Below are 19404 nucleotides of genomic sequence, written 5' to 3'. Positions count from 1 at the left end.
CGATGATCAATCTGAAGTCCGGATCGAACTTCCCCTCCGTCTCTCGAGTCAACACAGACCGGAAACCGACTCCGAGCATTCATCCAAAAACAAGAATTCCCTTCAGAATAAAAGCACAGCGCGTCACAGTAAGTACTCGATACTCGATGTATTTGTAACGCACGTTACATTTGTACAAAAGAAACATGAATCATGTGATCATGCATGCTGACGCTTACAGACACATCTGTAGGACTAAGACTGGAGCTGTCTGTCGGAGTGGACCTTTGTTCTGAAAATCCGGTGTGCGGCTTCACTTCCGCTTTCTTTGTCGCCGGACTAGTTTTTGTTTGTCCACCTGAGCTTCTGTGTTTTGTAACACGGGGGGCGTGTTTGACTTCTGGCGTTCGGTGCCGAAATATATGCCGGACCGGAGCCGTTGAAGACCCGGCCTGTGCTCGCCGGTCCTGCCGGCTGCAGTTCCGTGAAGATGTCCCGGGTGTTGATTGTGGGCGCAGGGCTGACAGGCAGCCTGTGCGCATGTCTGCTGCGGAGAGAAATGCAGAACAAAGTTCAGATAGTGGTCTGGGACAAAGCGCGGGGCGCCGGTGAGTGACCGGGGCAGAGGACCGGGTCCTGAGCGGACCACGGTCATCCACAGTCACATCTTTAGGTTCTGACATTTATTTACGGTCATGTCGGACTGATTAAAAGGTGACGTCATCATCTGATTTACACGTGTCAGTCAGGCCTTCATCAGCAACATTACAGTCTGAGTAAAGGTTCTGGAGGTTCTTCAGTTCAGCTGAGACCATCTGAGGTGACGTCATAGAAACAGTGACGTCTGTCTCTGTCTTAGGTGGCAGGATGTCCACTAGTCGTCCTCCAGACGCCTCGTCCCACTCGGCCGACCTGGGCGCTCAGTACATCACGGCCACGGCAGCCTACGCTCAGTCACACCGCAGGTACACCACCTGCTGACACCTCTGCATGACGTCACACAGGATGTTTTTACCTCACCGTGTGTCTGTGTGTGTGTGTGTGTAGTTTTTACTCTGAGCTCCTGTCAGCGGGCGTCTTACAGCCTCTGGACTGCCTGATCGAAGGCCTGCAGAAGAAGGAGGGCTCCGAGGACTACATGACGCCACTGGGCACGTGCAGTGTGGTTAAGCACTTCCTGTCTCAGTCAGGTAAAGCCCTACCTGTCCCTCTGACCAGATTCTCCGAGACATTTTACTGACTGATTCCACATTTCTCTGCCAGGGGCTGATTTGTTCTTCGAGCATCAGGTGACCGGGCTGTACCGCCGCGGTGCATCATGGGAGGTTGAAAGGAAGGCAGGAGGCAGTGAGAGGTTTGACGCCGTCATCCTGACAATGCCTGTCCCTCAAATCCTGCAGCTGCAGGGAGAACTGGAACACTGTGAGACACTAAACCGATGACACACACACACAGACACACACAGGTCATATGACCTGTACACAACCATGAGGATGTGACATAAATCGTTACACATCCTGACAGACTCCTGTAGCAACACAGCAACTTAAATCATATTTTGTCACGTACACAGTTGTACAACACACAGAGAAATGTAATGCTCTCCCACCACAAGGGGGCAGCAGTTGCTGTGGCATCCCAGTTCTGATTTATTTGAATAATTATCTAAAGGAGTCGTTCTGATCAGTGATCAATACGTCAAACTGTAACCTAAGAACAGAAGTCAGGCTTTAACTCTGCAGTTTACTCTGTGTGTGTGTGTGTGTGGGCTGCAGACGCGGCACCTCTGAGTCTGTCTCTGTAGATGATGATGTCACCTTCGGCTCCTCTGATTGGCTGACATGGGACAGCGCCCATTTCCTCTGTGCTGACACACACACGGTCTAATAATAACCTCAGTGTGTGTGTGAGCAGCTGTACTTGCAGAGTTTCAGTGTTCTTTGTCCTTATTGATTTTTATGATGGACACACAGAGCTCAGTGATGCGTTCATGGTCCACTCAGGAACATCCTATCTTCCCCACACTGGATCTGTACTGGGCCTGTTTAAACAAGGCTGTCTCACATATACTCCTTCTGTCTTCCTGTCTGTCTCTCAGTCCTCTCTGTCCAGCAGAAGCAGCAGTTGGACAACGTTGTCTACTCGTCTCGTTTTGCCGTCGCTCTCTTCTTCCCCCCAGATGTTGTGTTCAGTTTTTCATGGGGGGCGCGATACGTGACGGACAGTAGCTGCATCCGCTACATCGCTGTGGACTCCAGGAAACGCAACGCAGGTCCATCTTCCTGTCCCCTCTGCCCACCTGTCTGTCCTCTGGTCTGACCCGTCTGCTTACCTGGATGTCCTCCTCTGTCTCTGTTCTACAGATCCACGTCAGGGTCCGTCCCTTGTTGTCCACACCAGCGTCCCTTTTGGCCTGGAGAACCTGGAGCGAGACAAAGAGGATGTCCAGCCAATCATCTTACAGGAGCTCCACAGGCTCCTCCCTGGTCTGCCTCAGCCAATCAGCATCAAGTGTCAGAAGTGGAGGTACTCCCAGGTGAGTGACCTTCCAACACTCCCTGAATACCCTGAGAGCATTTGATTCACAGCCCTGTCCCCCTGCAGGTGCTCACATCAGTGCCAGACTGTCCGGGTCACATGACCCTCTGCGAGCAGCCGCTGCTCGTCTGTGGAGGCGACGCCTTCTGCCACTCCAACTTCGACGGCTGCGTGGAGTCTGCACTGAGTGTGCTTAGTGCCCTGAAGGCCAACCTGTGAGGAAGACATGTTCCTGATCCAATAAATACTTTCAACCATTGATGGATCATTCAGACTTCTGGTCTGTGTCTGGGTTTGTCAGTACCAGCTCCAAACGGTAACATGACCCTGCTGGAAAACTAAAGGTTAACGTGAACCTGGTTTATTCGACCGCACAGACTGATTCAGCACAAATGAAGGTCATACCTGTGCAGGCTGGTAGCTGAGCAGTTTGTCAGGGCTGCTTACAGGCTGCCTGGTCGCCTGAGGGCTGGTTACAGGCTGGTTACAGGCTGGTTACTGGCTGCCTGGTCGTCTGAGGGCTGGTTACAGGCTGCCTGGTCGTCTGAGGGCTGGTTACAGGCTGCCTGGTCGTCTGAGGGCTGGTTACAGGCTGCCTGGTCGTCTGAGGGCTGGTTACAGGTTGGTTACTGGCTGCCTGGACGTCTGAGGGCTGGTTACAGGCTGCCTGGTCGTCTGCGGGCTGGTTACAGGCTGCCTGGTTGTCTGAGGGCTGGTTACTGGCTGCCTGGTCGTCTGAGGGCTGGTTACAGGCTGCCTGGACGTCTGAGGGCTGGTTACTGGCTGCCTGGTCGTCTGCGGGCTGGTTACAGGCTGCCTGGTCGTCTGAGGGCTGGTTACTGGCTGCCTGGTCGTCTGAGGGCTGGTTACAGGCTGCCTGGACGTCTGAGGGCTGGTTACAGGCTGCCTGGTTGTCTGAGGGCTGGTTACAGGCTGCCTGGTTGTCTGAGGGCTGGTTACAGGCTGGTTACAGGCTGCCTGGTCGTCTGAGGGCTGGTTACAGGCTGGTTACAGGCTGCCTGGACGTCTGAGGGCTGGTTACTGGCTGCCTGGTCGTCTGAGGGCTGGTTACAGGCTGCCTGGACGTCTGAGGGCTGGTTACTGGCTGCCTGGTCGTCTGAGGGCTGGTTACAGGCTGGTTACAGGCTGCCTGGACGTCTGAGGGCTGGTTACAGGCTGCCTGGTCGTCTGAGGGCTGGTTACAGGCTGGTTACAGGCTGCCTGGACGTCTGAGGGCTGGTTACAGGCTGCCTGGTCGTCTGAGGGCTGGTTACAGGCTGGTTACAGGCTGCCTGGACGTCTGAGGGCTGGTTACAGGCTGCCTGGTCGTCTGAGGGCTGGTTACAGGCTGGTTACAGGCTGCCTGGACGTCTGAGGGCTGGTTACTGGCTGCCTGGTCGTCTGAGGGCTGGTTACAGGCTGCCTGGTCGTCTGAGGGCTGGTTACAGGCTGGTTACTGGCTGCCTGGTCGTCTGAGGGCTGGTTACAGGCTGGTTACTGGCTGCCTGGTCGTCTGAGGGCTGGTTACGGGCTGGTTACAGGCTGCCTGGTGCAGGGTCCAGTGGAGGAGCTGCAGTCTGGTTCCTCTGCAGCACTAACTTTGATCTTTTTATAGCAGCAGATAAGACAGAATTAGTTATGGTGCCGTGCCCGTGAGGCTCACTGAGTGGATGTGACCTAATTTTTCCCTCGCTGTTCTCGAGTCCTTTGGAGCGCGCTCAGTAGTGCCCCTCCAGTGCGTTGTGGAGGAAGTGATTATCATTTCTGCCAAGTCACTGGCAGATTGCACCAACTGAGCGATATGAAGACGCAGTCGTACAATTAACAACACAAAGGGACCAAACCCTCCAATCAGAATGCAGCCTGTTCACACCAAAGGGTTAACACTCAAACACGTCCCGACCACAAGCAGCTGTTTATAAATAGTTTATTCACCTTTACAGTGTTTTTATTTTATTATAAAACAAGAGAAATAAAAGAGGTGACATGTTTCCATGGAGGTGCAGGTGACTTCAGAGGAAAAGAAAACCTGTTCGTGCTGCTGAGGCGCCGAGTCGCACACGAACCCCGTCTGCCAGAGTGGACCGGATCAACGCTCACTGCAGCTAACCCGGAACCTTCCGTTCCCACTGTCCCAGTCCCCAAGCCATGATTGTCCAGTCAGCTTCACAGTGCTAATAACAGCTTCCTTATCTCCATGATGCCGACTGGTCCTGGATGCTCACAGAACTGATGCTAACGTTAGCAGCTTTGTTCTGATCTCAAGCTCAGTACAGTTTACCTTCCAGAAACTCGAGCCAGATTTTGGAAGTCGTCCTGACAGCGTGTTCACTTCTCTCTGTTAGCATGACGTCATTGTGAAGTCAAGCCTTTTGGTGAAATAATCTTGAGACGGTATTAAATCAGCTGCTAACATGTCTTAAGCAGATCTCACGGGGTGATCAAGGGCTTCTCTGACAGACGTGGCTGGTGTACACAACTCAAACCTCCAACAGTAGAAACGGACCTGTTGCTGCTAAAGTGAAGGTCATATGACCACTCCGCCTTCTCCTCTCATCAGCTGGATCAGAACACTGTTGGTTACATCAGGTTTTGATGGGCTGAGAGCAGAGGGGGCATGGCTGCACCCTGAGGCCGTAAAGGAAAGAACATAAAGACAGACCATCGACTCCAACAAACCAACAGATCAGGAGTTCAAACTTAAAAAAATAAACAGGTTCTGAGCTTCATTTTGGCAGGTTTGGTGATGAGATGTAAACAGAATGGAGCTGAAGCGCAGTTTGGTCGACTGACACAGACAGAAAGAGGCTGTTTGAGGGCATTCCTCTGGGAGAAACTAAAACCAGGGTCAAGGTTCCTTGCATTGGATCGTTGCAGGAACATCAGAAAAGAGCCACGGCGTCTTCTTTGTGTCTGGACTCCCAGATGAGTTTGACACAGGTGAACAGGGACAACTATGAGTTAAATAAAAAGATACCGAGCACCTGAACCTAAGACGAGGACAGCACGTACCCGGTCAGACTCCTGAACGCCCTCAGCAGACGACACTCGTGCTGAACAGGTGTAACGCTGCTCAGGTCTGAACGGGCTGATGACAGGAAGTGAGGCCAGGTCTGACAGCACCAAACAGCACTGGAGACAGGAAGTGTTGCTGTAAATATGCTAGTGGTCGGATCGCCACTGACATGGAGCTGCTAGGCGCCACAGATAAGGACTGGACGAACAATCGCTGCAGGTAGAGAGCACCACAGATGGAAAATGTCAACTCTGGCTAGCTTAGCACCAAAAGCTCAACATGGTGGCCTGTAAGCCCAAGAACAACACTTCAAACGTGCTGGCTGGCTGTTAGCATGAGGCTACAGGTTTAGCTGAGCCTGAGTGTGACTCGGGATGTGAGCGTACAGGATGCAGTTTCATCAGCACCATTAAAGCTCAGCAGCTTCGGTCTGAGGTCACAGCGCGGGCTGCGATCACGTTTGTTTCAAAGCGGACGGAAATCTCTAGAACAGGTGGTCTCAGTTTAAATGAACCAAACCTAACGAGCATGAACACACACTCGGTGCCACAAACACCTGCTGCTCATTCAGGGCCGACCCCTCTCCGCCATCACTGCTGTGTTACGTCTCTCTAGGCCGCCTCCCTTTGAAGACATGTCTTGATGATGGAAGCTGCATCCTGTGCAAGCAAACCCCTGACAACAGTTTGGAAACAGCCAGTAACCACAGGCCCAGCCATGGTTCTAGCACCAAACGGCAGGACGGGAATCTGGATGAAAGCTCTGGTCTGGACGCAGACGATGCTCCAGAGGTCTGGTGTAGGGGGGTGTTCACACTCATGCTTCAGTTAGATCTACATGCTGCTCAGAGCGTCTCTGATGTTCAGGACAATCCAGACGGAATAATCCCGCTGTGATGCCAGAGTGATCCTCAAACCTTCAGCCCTGAAGTTAAAGGTACAGTTTGCACTAAGTGGTTGTGAGTAAAGCATCTATGGATAGAGTAATAGTTCTAGAGCATCACCCTCTCTGAAATGTCCGAAACCACCAACCCAGGAGCACCGTGGCATTCAAGGGTCTGGCACCTGGGAAGAGTCTGCATTTCTCTGGACAGTAAACTAAGTGGACCGAGCAGAGATGCTTAGCTTATATTACTGAGGACCCAGCTGCCCTCAGGTGTAGACATTCCAACAACCAGCAGCGGTGTTTACACAAGTCAGCACGACATCAACTAAAGGGCTCTCCTGGATGGACTGGACCCAGCCGTGAGTTTCTCCTTAATAAAGTGCAATCCCCACCTGCCTGGAACACCAGGTGCATCAGAACTGTGCTCAAAGATTTCTGCTTCAGTCTGCGTCAGCGGTGTTAGCTTAGAAGGAATGGTTACACTGTGTGTAGCTTGTTGTCATGTAGCTTAATGATTGATACACGTCAGAGTACAACAGAAACATGTTTCCTGTGGGAGCTGACCGAGTCAGACAGAAGACATGTGCTCACAGTACGGATCGACAGCAGATGATTGACAGACTCACCATCATCGTATTCAAGTGACAGGGTGTCGTTTCTCTTTGTGTGCTGCCTCGCCCTAAACTTAGACCAGATCAGTCCGGACCAGTCCGGTCTGAGTCCACATCAAAGAAGTGCCGCTTGGTTACAAAACAGCTGAGAGATAGGACAGACAGCAAACTGGGGTTTTTGGTTGGGAGACCACAGGCTGAATGGAAAATAACAGTGGAGCCATGAAGAGCTGCAGGAAGACAGTGATCAGCTGTTTCCTGCAGGGGAACCTACGTCACGGCAGGAACTGTGTTCTCCCTGAAAGAGGACCTGCAGGGAGACTTCCTGATAGGCCCTGTGGTCCAAACACACCTGCAGTGGACAGGTGATTATAATGGTCCACACTGGCTCAGAACTCTGATTCTGTTTGTTTTCATTGTGGGTTTATCCAGTATTATTTATGTTGTGTCCTGCAGGGACTGAAAGAAGACAATCTGAGCCAGGTTCTGAGGACTGACGGGGTTAACCAGGAGAAATGTAAGCTGTGGATCTGGGCTGATGTTAGCACACAGAGAGAAAAGTCACTGAAAGCAAAACTGAGGAGGACCCAGCTGAAGACTGGTCTGCATAAAGATTCCTGGTGTAGGAAAGAGGGACGGGACTATGGAAGGAAACATCGATCCAACACACGCCTGGGTGGAGTCTGAAGAAGTCCACTTTATATTCAAGCTTCACTTCTGTCATCAATCCATTCATCCGTCTTATTGTTTGTCCGCCTGGCCCCACCCACACCGGCGACCACCAAGTCATGTGATTGTCCAGCTGTGCACTGAGTAGTTTGGGGGGGAGGGGGGGGTGGAATCCAGAGTCCCACAGATCAGTTCTAGTCCATCAGGTAAAACCCCCGTGAGCTAACCACATTCTAGTCTTACTTCGGGGTCAATGTAAAAGCAGACCTGTGTGTGTGTGTAATTATACACACCCCCACACAGGTCCTCCGTATGTGTGTGCGTCAGACTTTCGTGATCTGATTGTGGTGGTCCTCTTCAAATGGCTCGTTCTCAGGGTCTGAGTCCGTTGTGTCGGAGTAGCGGTAGTGATCGGGTTCGTTGTCGCTGACGTCCGGGGTCACCGAGGCTGACGTGCTGCTCGCGTCGCAGTTTGCTCCTTCCTCCACTGTTTTGGTAAAGAACAGCTTCACCTGCACGAGACAACAGAAGTAAAGGTGGAGTCACCACCTGTCACTCAACACAGGGGACATTCAGTGAGGTCCTCAGATCACCTGACAGTGTTGAACCTCAAACCTTGAACCTCAAACCTTGAACCTCAAACCTCTGTCTGAATGTCTCCGTCTGACTGAACGTCTCCGTCTGAACGTCTCCGCCTGAACGTCTCCGTCTGAACGTCTCCGTCTGAACGTCTCTGTCTGAACGTCTCTGTCTGAACGTCTCTGCCTGAACGTCTCTGCCTGAACGTCTGTCTGAACGTCTCTGTCTGAACGTCTCTGTCTGAACGTCTCTGTGCTTGTCATCACATTGACCTTTTTTTTACCTTAAAGTTTGGGGAGAAGTTCCTGTTGGCCTTGTCTTTGTTGGCTTTGTCCAGCTCGTTCTTGGTCAGAGTGAGAATCAGGTAGTCTCTGTCGTTGGTTTCACTTCCTGTCATCATCCCAGGATGCTGATGCATTCTGTCCAGCTCCCGAAGTGTCCCTGCACTGCCATTTTCCATCTTGTCTGGGGTCTCCTCCGGTCCCGGAATGAAGAATGTGTTCACCCAGAAATGGAACATTTTTTCCTGGAAAGGGCAGAGGAAGAAGAGTCTGAGGAAACTGGTCTGAGCACTGACAGTATCACTTGATGGACAACCCTGAGCCTGCTGGCTGGGACCAGATGTGCATCAGTTTATTTTTATATTGTGCCACACTCTGATCACCACACCTAACCAGATGTTTGCATCTAAACATGTACGCTCCTCACCTTCTTCATCATCTTGTTCTGCTTGTGGAAGAACTCCACCTTGATGTCTCCGCAGACAGGAAGTGGCTGTGGGAACTCGAACAGCATAAGTTTGTCCTCTCGCCGGGTGTGCGCAGGGTTTGACGTGTGAATCTTCACCTTCAGCTGATAAACCACAAACTGGGGGTCTGAGAAGACAGAAGCATTCAGTTAGCCGGGCTCAGCCTGCAGCTGGTTCAGGATCAGACAGGCTGGACTCACTGCAGGTGCCTCCTGTGAACATGGGGATGGTCTCAAACAGCATCTTGTGGAAGAGCAGAGCCACGGGTTTGTACAGCAGCTGGTTCCTCAGCAGGAAGCTGTAGTAGATAACATAGCGCCGCTGACTTGGGATGGTCACTCCCTGAAAGAAGACATCAGTACAGTTCATTCAAGCAGCATTCCCATATCGTGCCTGTGGGATCCTAGTCCTGAGGGCACCAGCGCTGCTTTGTGGCAGTGACCAGCTGTTACCTTTTTGTCCCGGGTGCGGACCTCTCCATAGAAGTCCAGGGCCTCCTGAGCTTCCTGGAATTTGCCTCGATGTAACAGGTAGGCGCAGATCATGACCCCTGTCCGTCCTTTTCCTGCCTTGCAGTGGATGGCAGCAACATGCTGCTCGTCCTCACTGAGCCACTGATCCAGGTCCTCGCAGAACGGCTTTATGAGCTCCAGCTGGGGCGGGTTGTGGTCCTCAAACGGGTACTGAGCAACTGAAAGAGGTGCAGACAGACAGGGTGTCACACCTACAACACACAGCAGGCTTCACAGACCGCACCGATGTTCACGTCAGAACCTCACCTCTGCAGTTGAACTTTGACGTGTCATAATGTCGTTCTGCACATCTGTGGACAGACACACACGTTACAGCGACCAGACATGGACAGAGGGCACAGAAACAGTTCAGGCAGCACTTACAGGTTGTAGATCTTGTAGTGATTCTTGTGCTTTGAGTCTAAAAATCTGAGAGAGAGAGAGAGCGTTACAACCTGCTGTCACACGGAGGGAGAGACAGGTCAAAGGTCAACTCACCGAACAACATCATCAATGTTGTTCCTATAAACTCCTTCCAGCCGCTCGGCAGGGAACCCCATGGCGATAATGTTTGGATAAATGTCTGATCAGAGAGTTCAGGATCAATTCATACACATGACGTCACTGACTAATGACTGATCAAAGAGATAATCTGCTGGTCGTTTATGGCTTTAAATGAAGATTGACGAGTTGAAGCTCTGATTGGATCTTTAACCCTTCAAGTTAGCTTCTTCCTCATAGCCTGTTAAAATCAATGAAATGACGTGTTTCAGTCTGCTACCCTGAAATACACATAACCAGCAACCCAAACGTACAGCCTCCAGCAGCAGCCTCCACCACCAGCCTCCACCAGCCCCCACCAGCAGCCTCCACCAGCAGCCACCATCAGCAGCCTCCACCAGCCTCCACCACCCCTCAGAGCCGCTTCTACAGGGACTCCATGTCATGTGGATGGGACTGGTCCCCGGCTCTGAGCCGTTCCAGGCTGTCTGACATTAAATCACGTCATCCTGATTGCAGGTCTGGCAGTAAAGGATACAGGTCAGGTCCAGGTCGAAGCCGTCCTCCTGGTACCGCCTTTTATTCCTGCTCACGATCTCCTTGATCAGGGCGGCCATCGCAAAGCAGCGGAGCTTCGGCTCTGCCGGGGACAGAAGCTAACTGGGACAACTAGCCCGAAACTAGCTAGCGCCAGCCTCCCCCAGATTTCCTGGAGGTTTCTTTAAAAGTACGAATTTAAAACTGGAGATGGATGGACAACAAGAAGAAGAATAAATCCCACTCAATCGAAAACGGCGCCGTTATCCGTCCTCCTTGGGTGCCTCCTTGTGAGCTCCGGTGTGCCCGATGCTAGCCGGCCTGCTAGTTGACAGGCAGCCCGGCCGTCGGTGCTGATTTTTGGGTCAGAACAAGGGGGCGTCGGGGCCTCTTCCCTGCTGCCGCTGCAGGCCCGGGTTTCCAGGTCCCTCGCCAGGAAAGAGAACCATCCACGGGTCGATTCTCGGTGCAGAGCCAGTGCCCCGGACGTCGGACGGATCCAGGCTGACGGTTCCCGGCCTCGGGGAGCAGCAGAGCCGCCGTGATTGGACGCAGATAAGCGGAGAGAAAATCTCTCCGAGCGGAGCGAACAGACGACGCTCGCGTCAAAGCGGCGGTGTTAGCGGCGCACATCCGGCCGCCTTCAAAGTAAAAGCCCAAGATCCCAACATCCGGACGTTTTAAACGTTAAATGGAGTCCTGTTTGTGACGGGGATCGGCGCCTAAAAGAATCTAGAGCATAATAAACAGGCAGACACATCTGTTTACATCTGTTCAATAATTACTCTGTGTTTTCTGAAGATATATAGTTATATTTATTGTTATATTTTTGCTTCAGCTCAGTTATTTACTTAAAAGTTCAGCCCTGACGGTAAACACGAAAAGCCGGCGTAAAGACTGCAATGACGTATGCAGGTTACATCATGCTAACAGCTTTATTTTGGAAGGCTCGGCTCTTCCGCTGCTGGGTCTGACTTGGGGCTAGCTAGCGGCTAACGAGCTGCTAAAGAGACGCATCCTGGCAGCGTGCGGGGTTGCCAGTTCGCGGTGACGGCATCCTGCCATTCAAAAGCCGCTTCACAAAAATCCACCAAATGACATTTGCGTGGAAAGGTCATACCTGGCAACCCGCAGACATTACGTAACACACCCTGTGGCCGCAGCGGCGGGAACCCGGTACCGGTGCGCCTTTTAACGGGGGCCCGTCACGTTTGTGGCGCTTGTGTTAAAACCTTTCTAAAATCACGGAAGGATGACTCAACAGCGAGGAGAGCGGGACCTCCTGGATCCGCGTCTATCCGCTGTGCTGCGGCGACCCCTGCAGGCCAGACCGCGGCGCTGCAGCACAAGAGCGCAGCTTTTACATTCACTTCCGTTCTTTAGCGACAGTCCACGCTCACCCGGTACACTGAAAACACCCAATGACCACCTGTGTGACGTCACATAGGTCCGCGGGCTTTACCGATCACGTTTAATGACGGGAGTACATTTGTCTGAGTTTGTCTGGCTGTAGGTGGCGGTAGTGAGTCACAGGCTGCTGCTGCAGAACCATCGAAGAAGACGCGCAGGGAAGTGCCTGAGCCGGACGTGACTGGAGGCGGTGAGTCTTATTTTACTGGACAATCGAATGTTTCCCGTGGTGTCCCTCCGCTGGTTTTTACCGGGGCCACCGGGTCTCTGCGGCGGGGGTTCTGTCTGTATGTCCGTTAAAGGGCCGTTCCGTCACAACCGGGGAGCCCAGAAGGTCAAGCCTATGCTAAAGCTAGCAGCTAGCCCGCACGGTCCTTTCAGTTTTGTAATGTGAGCACCGGAAAGCCCCAGGCGGCTGTCCGAGGACCTCCAGCGGGTCCAGGTGGAGGACTGTGACAGGTCGACCGCAGAGGCCCACTACATCACAGACCAGGGCCGTCCATCACAGTCCCGGTTTAACAGGGGTTACTTTGATCTGGAGTAAAACTACAGAAGGTCAGAGGCTGCTTGTAAACAGCCGAGAGAACAGGAAGTGAATGATGAAGCTGCAGCACGCTCCGTGTGTCTGTTTAACCCCTTCCTGCCTGTTAATAAGGAGCCGGACAGCTAAGCTTATTGAATACGAGCCGCCTCATTAACATGTGTGTGTCCTCTGAAGCTGTAGTGTGAATTAACCTCTCCGTCAGAATTCAGAGTCTGACGATGGTGCTGAGAGAGGTGCCAGCAGAGAACATCGCCCGTCCTCTGGGCAGGAACGAGGTCATCGGTCTGCTCTTCCGCCTCACCATATTCGGCGCCGTCACTTACTTTACCATCAAGTGGATGGTGGACGCTATCGACCCCACCAGGAAGCAGAAGGTGGAGGCTCAGAAACAGGTACGAACCCTCTGTGTTTAGAGTCCTGTGACGGCAGCAGGAAGCTCCAGATGTTGACTTGTTTGTCTCAGGCAGAGAAGTTGATGCGTCAAATCGGAGTGAAGAACGTGAAGCTGTCTGAGTACGAGATGAGCATCGCCGCTCACCTGGTGGACCCGCTGAGTATGCAGGTAGGACAGGATGTCTTCAGAGGGGACGTGTTTACAGCAGCGGTATGAACACAGATCACTGTTTACAGATCACATGGAGGGACATCGCCGGGCTGGACGAGGTTATCACAGAGTTAAAGGAGACGGTGATCCTACCTGTTCAGAAGAGACACCTGTTCCAAGGCTCCAGACTGCTGCAGCCCCCCAAAGGTCAGAGCGCTCCTAGGTCACCTGCTTCCTGTTAGGTAGATCAAAGACTGTGATGAACTGTGACTCATAATCCATCCTGTTGTTATGGAAACAGGCGTTCTGCTGTATGGACCGCCTGGATGCGGTAAAACACTGATCGCCAAGGCAACGGCCAAGGAGGCGGGGTTTCGTTTCATCAACCTGCAGCCCAGTACGCTGACAGACAAGTGGTACGGAGAGTCCCAGAAACTGGCTGCTGCTGTTTTCTCATTGGCTGTCAAACTGCAGCCGTCAATCATCTTCATTGATGAGATAGGTGAGCGACACGGACACACACAGACACACACAGACACACAACTATCACTGGGTTGACAGCAGACATCCAGTGAGGGGTCTGTCAGTGTGGGCAGGGTGCAGTAGCTGCCTCCGGCCAGCAGGCGTCATCGTGTGTCTGTGTGTCTGTGTGTGTCTGTCTGTGTGTGTGTGTGTCTGTGGTGTGTGGTGTGTGTCTGTGGTGTGTGTGTGTGTCTGTGTGTGTGTGTGTGTCTGTGTGTGTGTGTGTCTGTCTGTGTGTGTGTGTCTGTGTGAACAGACTCGTTCCTGCGGAATCGCTCCAGCTCGGACCACGAGGCCACAGCCATGATGAAGGCTCAGTTTATGAGTCTGTGGGACGGACTGGACACAGACTACCACTGCCAGGTACACACACACTCACAACCGCACACACTCTGATCGCGCAGTGTGACGAATGGACGTGTGTCTGTCAGGTGATCATAATGGGAGCCACCAATCGGCCTCAGGATTTGGACTCTGCCATACTGAGGAGAATGCCAACCAGGTTCCACATCAACCAGCCGGTAAGCATGCTTTTCAAAATAAAAGTCTGACTGGAAGCAGCTGAACAGCTGATGAACAGCTGATGGCGTGTTTGTTCCCACAGAGCATGCGGCAGAGAGAGCAGATCCTCAAACTGATCCTGGAGAACGAGAGCGTAGGTCTTCTACCTCCGCGCACACGTGAGGCGGCTGATGTATGGAACGCTTTGAGGCTCATCATCGCTCTCTCTCTGTCTGCAGGTAGACGCTTCGGTCGACCTCAGTGATGTTGCCAAGGAAACGGATGGTTTCTCAGGAAGCGATCTCAGAGAGACGTGCCGCGACGCAGCGCTGCTGTGCGTCCGAGACTTCGTCCACACCCAGAACAACGGGTACGAAGTTTCAATCTGTTCAGCACGGTAACATCCTGAGCTAACGCCAGCTGCACCTGATAATAAACACGCCGATGCTCTTCTGTCTCTTAGCCAATCAGAGGACTTCATTCGTCCAATCCATCAGTCCGACCTGCAGAGGGCGATCGGTAAGATGAAGAAGTCGAAGTCGGCAGGTGGACAAGGCGTCCTGCTGCACGCTGCTCTGGACTAAACGCAGATCCAGTGTCCTCTTCATGTGCCACAACCTTTTGTTTTATTGATCACGTTCTGTTTCATCCTCAATAAACAAAGTAACGATGGTCGACCAAGAACTTCTGTGAATCAGAGTCTCGCTTCTCTCACTGAAGAAGGACGTCGGCTGCTGTCGCCATGGAGACGCCTTCATCCAGCTGCCGCAGCTGCTTCTCATGGAGCTTTCATTGCAAAAGTCTTCCGAATAATTTCACTTCACGGCCTGGTCTGCATGTGATCTGCATCGTCATCATTGATTAGCAGCCATTTTGTCAGTTATTAGAACACAGCGGCGAGTCATCAGGAAAGAAGCGTCTCATTTAAACTTTGTTCTTAAATCGTGCAGGTTTGATCTTAACGAAGGTGTTTAAGCTGTTTCCACTGTAAATATACATGTCGGAGTGTGTGTGAAGCTTTCTTTCTTCAAGTGGACTTTATTACTCTGTTTTTGTTTTGAACTGACATGAAGCTTCACTGTGGGAACGGTGTCATTTAGAATCAAATGGACATTTGAAGGAACTTCTTTCTGTAAAACCTCCTGTGTTTTGAATTGTGAGTACAGTGCAGATTTTCACAGGGTCAATGTTGCCTGTGAAATGATGACGATGTAATAAAGCGGTCGAAACAATGTGTGACTGATGACGTCAACTTCACTGTGGTCTGACCGTAAATCAGTGTACGATTCACTTCAGTCTAAAAGGACAAGGACCGGAAACCATCAGAGTGAAACATCACACCTTGAGTTATTTTACGTCAGAACCTGAAATATAAAACAACACGTTCATCCAGCCGCACTCAGACTGAAGGAGTGAAAAATATTTATTAAAGCTTTTAATTTGAAACATTTGGCAGCCATCTTTGATCCCACAGAATTTAAACAAAAGCACCGTTTGGTTAAAACAGCCGACGGAACGCCTCTTCCTGACCACACGGATCGACGTCTCCTTTTAGACTTTTATTGTGAAAATCCTGGCTAATCACAATCAATCAATCAACAGTCAATCATAAAACCCCAAAACAGATCAAATCAGCAGAAACACAAAAAAACAGAGAGCTTCTTTAACCCTGAGCGCACCAACAGCATCCACCCCGACATTAAAGGGTCATCCACCAAAACCCGACTCCTTCACAAACCTGAGACGTTGCTGCGTTTCACCACCGCAGCCCCCAGAGGCAGCAGCTGCACAGGAAGTCACACGCACACGTGCTCTGGTGTTAAAGAACGGAACCAAAGACACTCAGACCTGTAGAACAGTGGACTGTGGCGCACCATGGGATGGGGGGGTGCAGTGGATCATACTGGTCAGAGTACCTGCTTCCTGTCGGTCTCAGAGCTCGATGTTGGGCCCCCGGCCCCCAGGCCTCCCCTCGCACTCCCCATGGAAGTCACAGCCGTCCAGCAGGTGGCGGTACGTGGCTCGAACGTCTCGGTACAGCGGTGCGTCCTCCGCCTCCAGTCCCGGGAATCGCATGGGTGACTCATTGACGAGCAGCTGCAGCCGCGGCCCTCGCTGACAGTCATACAGAACGAAGAGCAGGTTGGCGGCGTACGGGACGATCCGACTGGTCCGGAAATGTCTACCTGCGAGACACAGAGACACAGAGACACCTGCTCACACAAAGACAAAGACCAGACTTTAATGAGTGATGGGCGGGGCTTCATACTCTGCTGGGACTGATAGTTGCTGGCAGTGGGAGGAGTCTGATCCTTGTAGAGTCCCAGCAGTGAGAGGAGGGGCAGGAGCGTCTCAGCATGTCCCACCAGGATGGAGGCCGGCTCTGGGGGCGCCTCAGTAGACCTGCAGATGTCAACGATTTCTAACATGAGAATCAATCGATCGATCAATGAGACACATTGAAACCTCAAAGAGGATGTTGCCGACCTGCGAGGACGCCCAGCTTTGTCCAGCGTCCTGAAGATGTGATGGAAGAGAGGACAGCTGGACAGGCTGCTGATCGCATGACCATGAGAGCGCTTCCAGTACTGCTTCAGGTCGGACTTGTACTCCAGCACCTGAGGACAAACAGTATTAGAGCAGAGACACAGCCAGACAGCCCTTCAACAGGGACACATTGTCCTCATACCTTTGCATCGCTCTCGTCAAACAGGAAACACCACGGAGAGTGGACAGACTTGATGGACAGCTCATAGGAACACAGGAAGAAGGCTGCTTCAACCAGATCTACAGGAGGCAAGAGGGACAATCTTCAATAGCTGCTCTGCACTGTCTGCGCTGAGGACATGTCTGCACTGAGGACATGTCTGCACTGAGGACATCTCCGCTCTGTGAGGACATGTCTGCTCTGTGAGGACACATCCACTCTGTGAGGACAACCCTGCTCTGTGTTGACACGTCCGCTCTGTGAGGACAACCCTGCTCTGTGTTGACATGTCCGCTCTGTGAGGACACGTCTGCTCTGTGAGGACAACCCTGCTCTGTGTGGACATGTCCGCTCTGTGAGGACAACCGTGCTCTGTGTGGACACGTCTGCTCTGTGAGGACACGTCCGCTCTGTGAGGACACGTCCGCTCTGTGAGGACAACCCTGCTCTGTGTGGACATGTCCGCTCTGTGAGGACAACCCTGCTCTGTGTTGACACGTCCGCTCTGTGAGGACAACCCTGCTCTGTGTTGACACGTCCGCTCTGTGAGGACAACCCTGCTCTGTGTTGACATGTCCGCTCTGTGTGGACACGTCTGCTCTGTGAGGACACGTCCGCTCTGTGAGGACACGTCCGCTCTGTGAGGACACGTCCGCTCTGTGAGGACAACCCTGCTCTGTGTGGACATGTCCGCTCTGTGAGGACATCTCCGCTCTGTGAGGACACGTCTGTGTGTCTGACCTGGTGTGATACGGTGGTGAGGAAGGCCCAGTTTCTCGGCCATCCTCCTCCTCACTCCCTCCATCTCCTCCCCGTTTTTGAATCTCTCCACCTCCAGCAGCGCCGTGCGGTTGTTCTCGACGCCCTCCACGTAACCACGGCAACGCTCAAAGAAACGCATCAGCTCGTCGTCCACCTGGTGGCTGTATTCAGGAGCCGCCTCTGCAGACAGCCAGAGGTCAGAAGTCAGGAAAATGAAGAGGAGCACGGAGACCTCCGTCCTCCGTTTCCCAGAATGCCTCACCGTGGTGACCCCAGTGCTGCAGCAGCCCCTCCTGAAACGCCTCCACGCTGCTCACACAGCGATGCTTGGAGCTGGTCAGGAAGCTCATCCTCCACCTGTTCTCCTCCGCCAGCAGAGCGGGAAACAGCGTGGCCAGGCGGCGCGCCAGCTGACGGAGGTCATCTCTGCCCTTCATCACCAGCTGACCTGAGGAAGAGGAGGAGGAGGAAGAGGACCATCATCACATCTATGTTTTCAGCCTTGATGTTAAATGTCTCATATTTCAGCAATAGTTCAGGACAAAGGACTCCAGGGTTCCGGGTCTCTCACCGTCCATGTCCTCGGTGTACCAGGACTCCCAGCTGCCCCGGATGTCCCGCAGCCAGCCGTCGGACCCCGCGGAGCCTCTGGAAGCTTCTGTGCGGACCAGCTCGCTGAGTTTCTGGATCCTGCGGATGTTCTTGGCGGTCGGGTACCGGCTGCCGTGTCTGATGACGGCGGTCAGGTGGACCGGGGAGCAGCGCTCGGTGGGCGGAGGTTTCAGGACGGACGTGTTCACCGATAAGACGTCCCGCAGCAGGTGCGGGTTCACCTCCTCGTACCGGGTCTTGGTCCCAAAGAAAGCGGCGATGTGCGGGGTGTCCTGCACCGACAGAGAGAAGCAGGACAGGCGGGTCAGCAGCAGGCCGAGAGCCGCCAGCACCGCCGGGCGGGCGGGCAGCAAACCGGAGAACATGACCGCGGGCGGAGGAGGCTCACACCCGTGCTCGCCGTGTTGATGTTCCGGGTTGGTGTGACCTCTGACCCCTGCTGCTGCCGCTCCTCAGTGGCCAAACAAAAAGGCTCCCGGAGTTTTTAACCCTCCGCTTCTCTCTGATTATTGATTATTTAACCACATTTAGGCTCGATAACAGTTATGGAGCCGATTACACCGACAGATCGTCATGAAGCCTCAAAAACATGCGTTTAAAAAAAGGCTCACTCCTTCCTTTGAAACCTCACACAACTTCCGCATGCTGCGGTCCAAAATAAGAGCTGTACTTTCAAAATAAAAGCATCGGACACGCGACGTCATCTATAATTTTATGTTTCATGATTGTATCTTTGTCTCTTTAATGTATTTTATTAGTTTGAGTTTATTTTATGTATTTTAATGTTTAAGCACTTTGGGGGGCGATGCCCTGATAAATGTGCTATATAAATAAAAGTATATAGTAAGTCATGAAACCAAACAGCAGCTGATCACAGTCAGACACGACTCTGACCTTCATTTAATCTGTTGTAGATATAAAGATGTTTGATCACATGAGGACAGGAAAGATGTTCACACCCATCAGGGCAGAACGTCATGCTGGACCTCAGCAGGAGGATGAGGAGCGAACAGCTGGACAGCAGGGGCTAACTGGCTCCTGTGTTGCAGGGCTAGCAGGAAGCAGTTAGCACCTGAGATATGACAGTGAGACATGAGGTCCATTTGATGTTAGAACATTTTATTTCATATCAATAATCTGCAGCTTGCTGATTCCGTCATCATCTTTGTGTTGTCGCAGATTTCTTTTTAAATCGCTCCTCCATGATCAGGGGCGTGGTCTAACACG

The 19404-nt window shown here is 52.4% G+C and overlaps 6 protein-coding genes across 11 annotated transcripts in view; 2 read left to right on the top strand and 4 right to left on the bottom strand.

Annotated features, from left to right (window-relative positions):
- The first annotated feature begins 3 nt into the window (after positions 1–3).
- rnls (renalase, FAD-dependent amine oxidase) lies at positions 4–2791 on the top strand. 3 transcript variants are annotated; one of them, XM_028408395.1, is made up of 7 exons: positions 4–128; positions 839–944; positions 1027–1169; positions 1243–1401; positions 2078–2251; positions 2343–2515; positions 2584–2791. In XM_028408395.1, exons 2-7 carry the CDS (start codon positions 847–849, stop codon positions 2734–2736), a joined length of 900 nt encoding a protein of 299 aa, XP_028264196.1. In that variant the 5' UTR covers positions 4–128; positions 839–846; the 3' UTR covers positions 2737–2791. The 3 variants fall into 3 exon arrangements, with proteins under 3 accessions (XP_028264196.1, XP_028264195.1, XP_028264197.1); XM_028408394.1 differs by lacking the exon at positions 4–128 and adding an exon at positions 436–587; XM_028408396.1 differs by lacking the exon at positions 4–128 and adding an exon at positions 554–693.
- Positions 2598–6169, bottom strand: LOC114437865 (putative protein TPRXL). The gene is made up of 5 exons (XM_028408794.1): positions 6139–6169; positions 5530–5630; positions 3519–3641; positions 2923–3469; positions 2598–2730 (listed from the first exon to the last, which is right to left on the bottom strand). The coding sequence occupies exons 1-4, from the start codon at positions 6167–6169 to the stop codon at positions 3002–3004; spliced, it is 723 nt and encodes a 240-aa protein (XP_028264595.1). The 3' UTR covers positions 2598–2730; positions 2923–3001.
- Positions 6170–8021: 1852 nt separating this feature from the next.
- On the bottom strand, positions 8022–10655 carry ptenb (phosphatase and tensin homolog B). Its single transcript, XM_028408389.1, has 9 exons — positions 10577–10655; positions 10036–10120; positions 9922–9966; positions 9805–9848; positions 9478–9716; positions 9226–9367; positions 8986–9152; positions 8561–8803; positions 8022–8210 (listed from the first exon to the last, which is right to left on the bottom strand). The coding sequence occupies exons 1-9, from the start codon at positions 10653–10655 to the stop codon at positions 8022–8024; spliced, it is 1233 nt and encodes a 410-aa protein (XP_028264190.1).
- A 1160-nt stretch (positions 10656–11815) lies between these two features.
- atad1b (ATPase family AAA domain containing 1b) lies at positions 11816–15328 on the top strand. Of its 2 annotated transcripts, none has more exons than XM_028408393.1 (10): positions 11816–12175; positions 12704–12921; positions 12993–13091; positions 13160–13280; positions 13375–13575; positions 13852–13958; positions 14027–14116; positions 14200–14250; positions 14336–14466; positions 14560–15328. In XM_028408393.1, exons 2-10 carry the CDS (start codon positions 12748–12750, stop codon positions 14678–14680), a joined length of 1095 nt encoding a protein of 364 aa, XP_028264194.1. In that variant the 5' UTR covers positions 11816–12175; positions 12704–12747; the 3' UTR covers positions 14681–15328. The 2 variants fall into 2 exon arrangements, with proteins under 2 accessions (XP_028264194.1, XP_028264193.1); XM_028408392.1 differs by having other exon boundaries at positions 11952–12175; positions 12732–12921.
- Positions 15329–15501: 173 nt separating this feature from the next.
- On the bottom strand, positions 15502–18803 carry minpp1b (multiple inositol-polyphosphate phosphatase 1b). 2 transcript variants are annotated; one of them, XM_028408805.1, is made up of 8 exons: positions 18137–18803; positions 17828–18013; positions 17545–17745; positions 16786–16883; positions 16584–16714; positions 16366–16499; positions 16013–16282; positions 15502–15909 (listed from the first exon to the last, which is right to left on the bottom strand). In XM_028408805.1, the coding sequence occupies exons 1-7, from the start codon at positions 18540–18542 to the stop codon at positions 16029–16031; spliced, it is 1410 nt and encodes a 469-aa protein (XP_028264606.1). In that variant the 5' UTR covers positions 18543–18803; the 3' UTR covers positions 15502–15909; positions 16013–16028. The 2 variants fall into 2 exon arrangements, with proteins under 2 accessions (XP_028264606.1, XP_028264605.1); XM_028408804.1 differs by having other exon boundaries at positions 15502–16282.
- Positions 18804–19275: 472 nt separating this feature from the next.
- The window catches only part of asah2 (N-acylsphingosine amidohydrolase 2), an 8170-nt gene continuing 8041 nt past the window's right edge, over positions 19276–19404 (bottom strand). For both annotated transcript variants that reach the window (XM_028408730.1, XM_028408731.1), the window contains one exon: positions 19276–19404. This exon is cut by the window's right edge and continues 209 nt beyond it. The gene's annotated coding sequence lies outside the window, so the exon portion shown is untranslated.

The sequence above is a fragment of the Parambassis ranga genome, chromosome 6 (genome assembly GCF_900634625.1).
Source record: "Parambassis ranga chromosome 6, fParRan2.1, whole genome shotgun sequence".
NCBI classification, from domain to species: Eukaryota; Metazoa; Chordata; class Actinopteri; family Ambassidae; genus Parambassis; species Parambassis ranga.
Note: the sequence above shows the minus strand (reverse complement) of the source record. Positions and strands in the feature narration are given on the sequence as shown.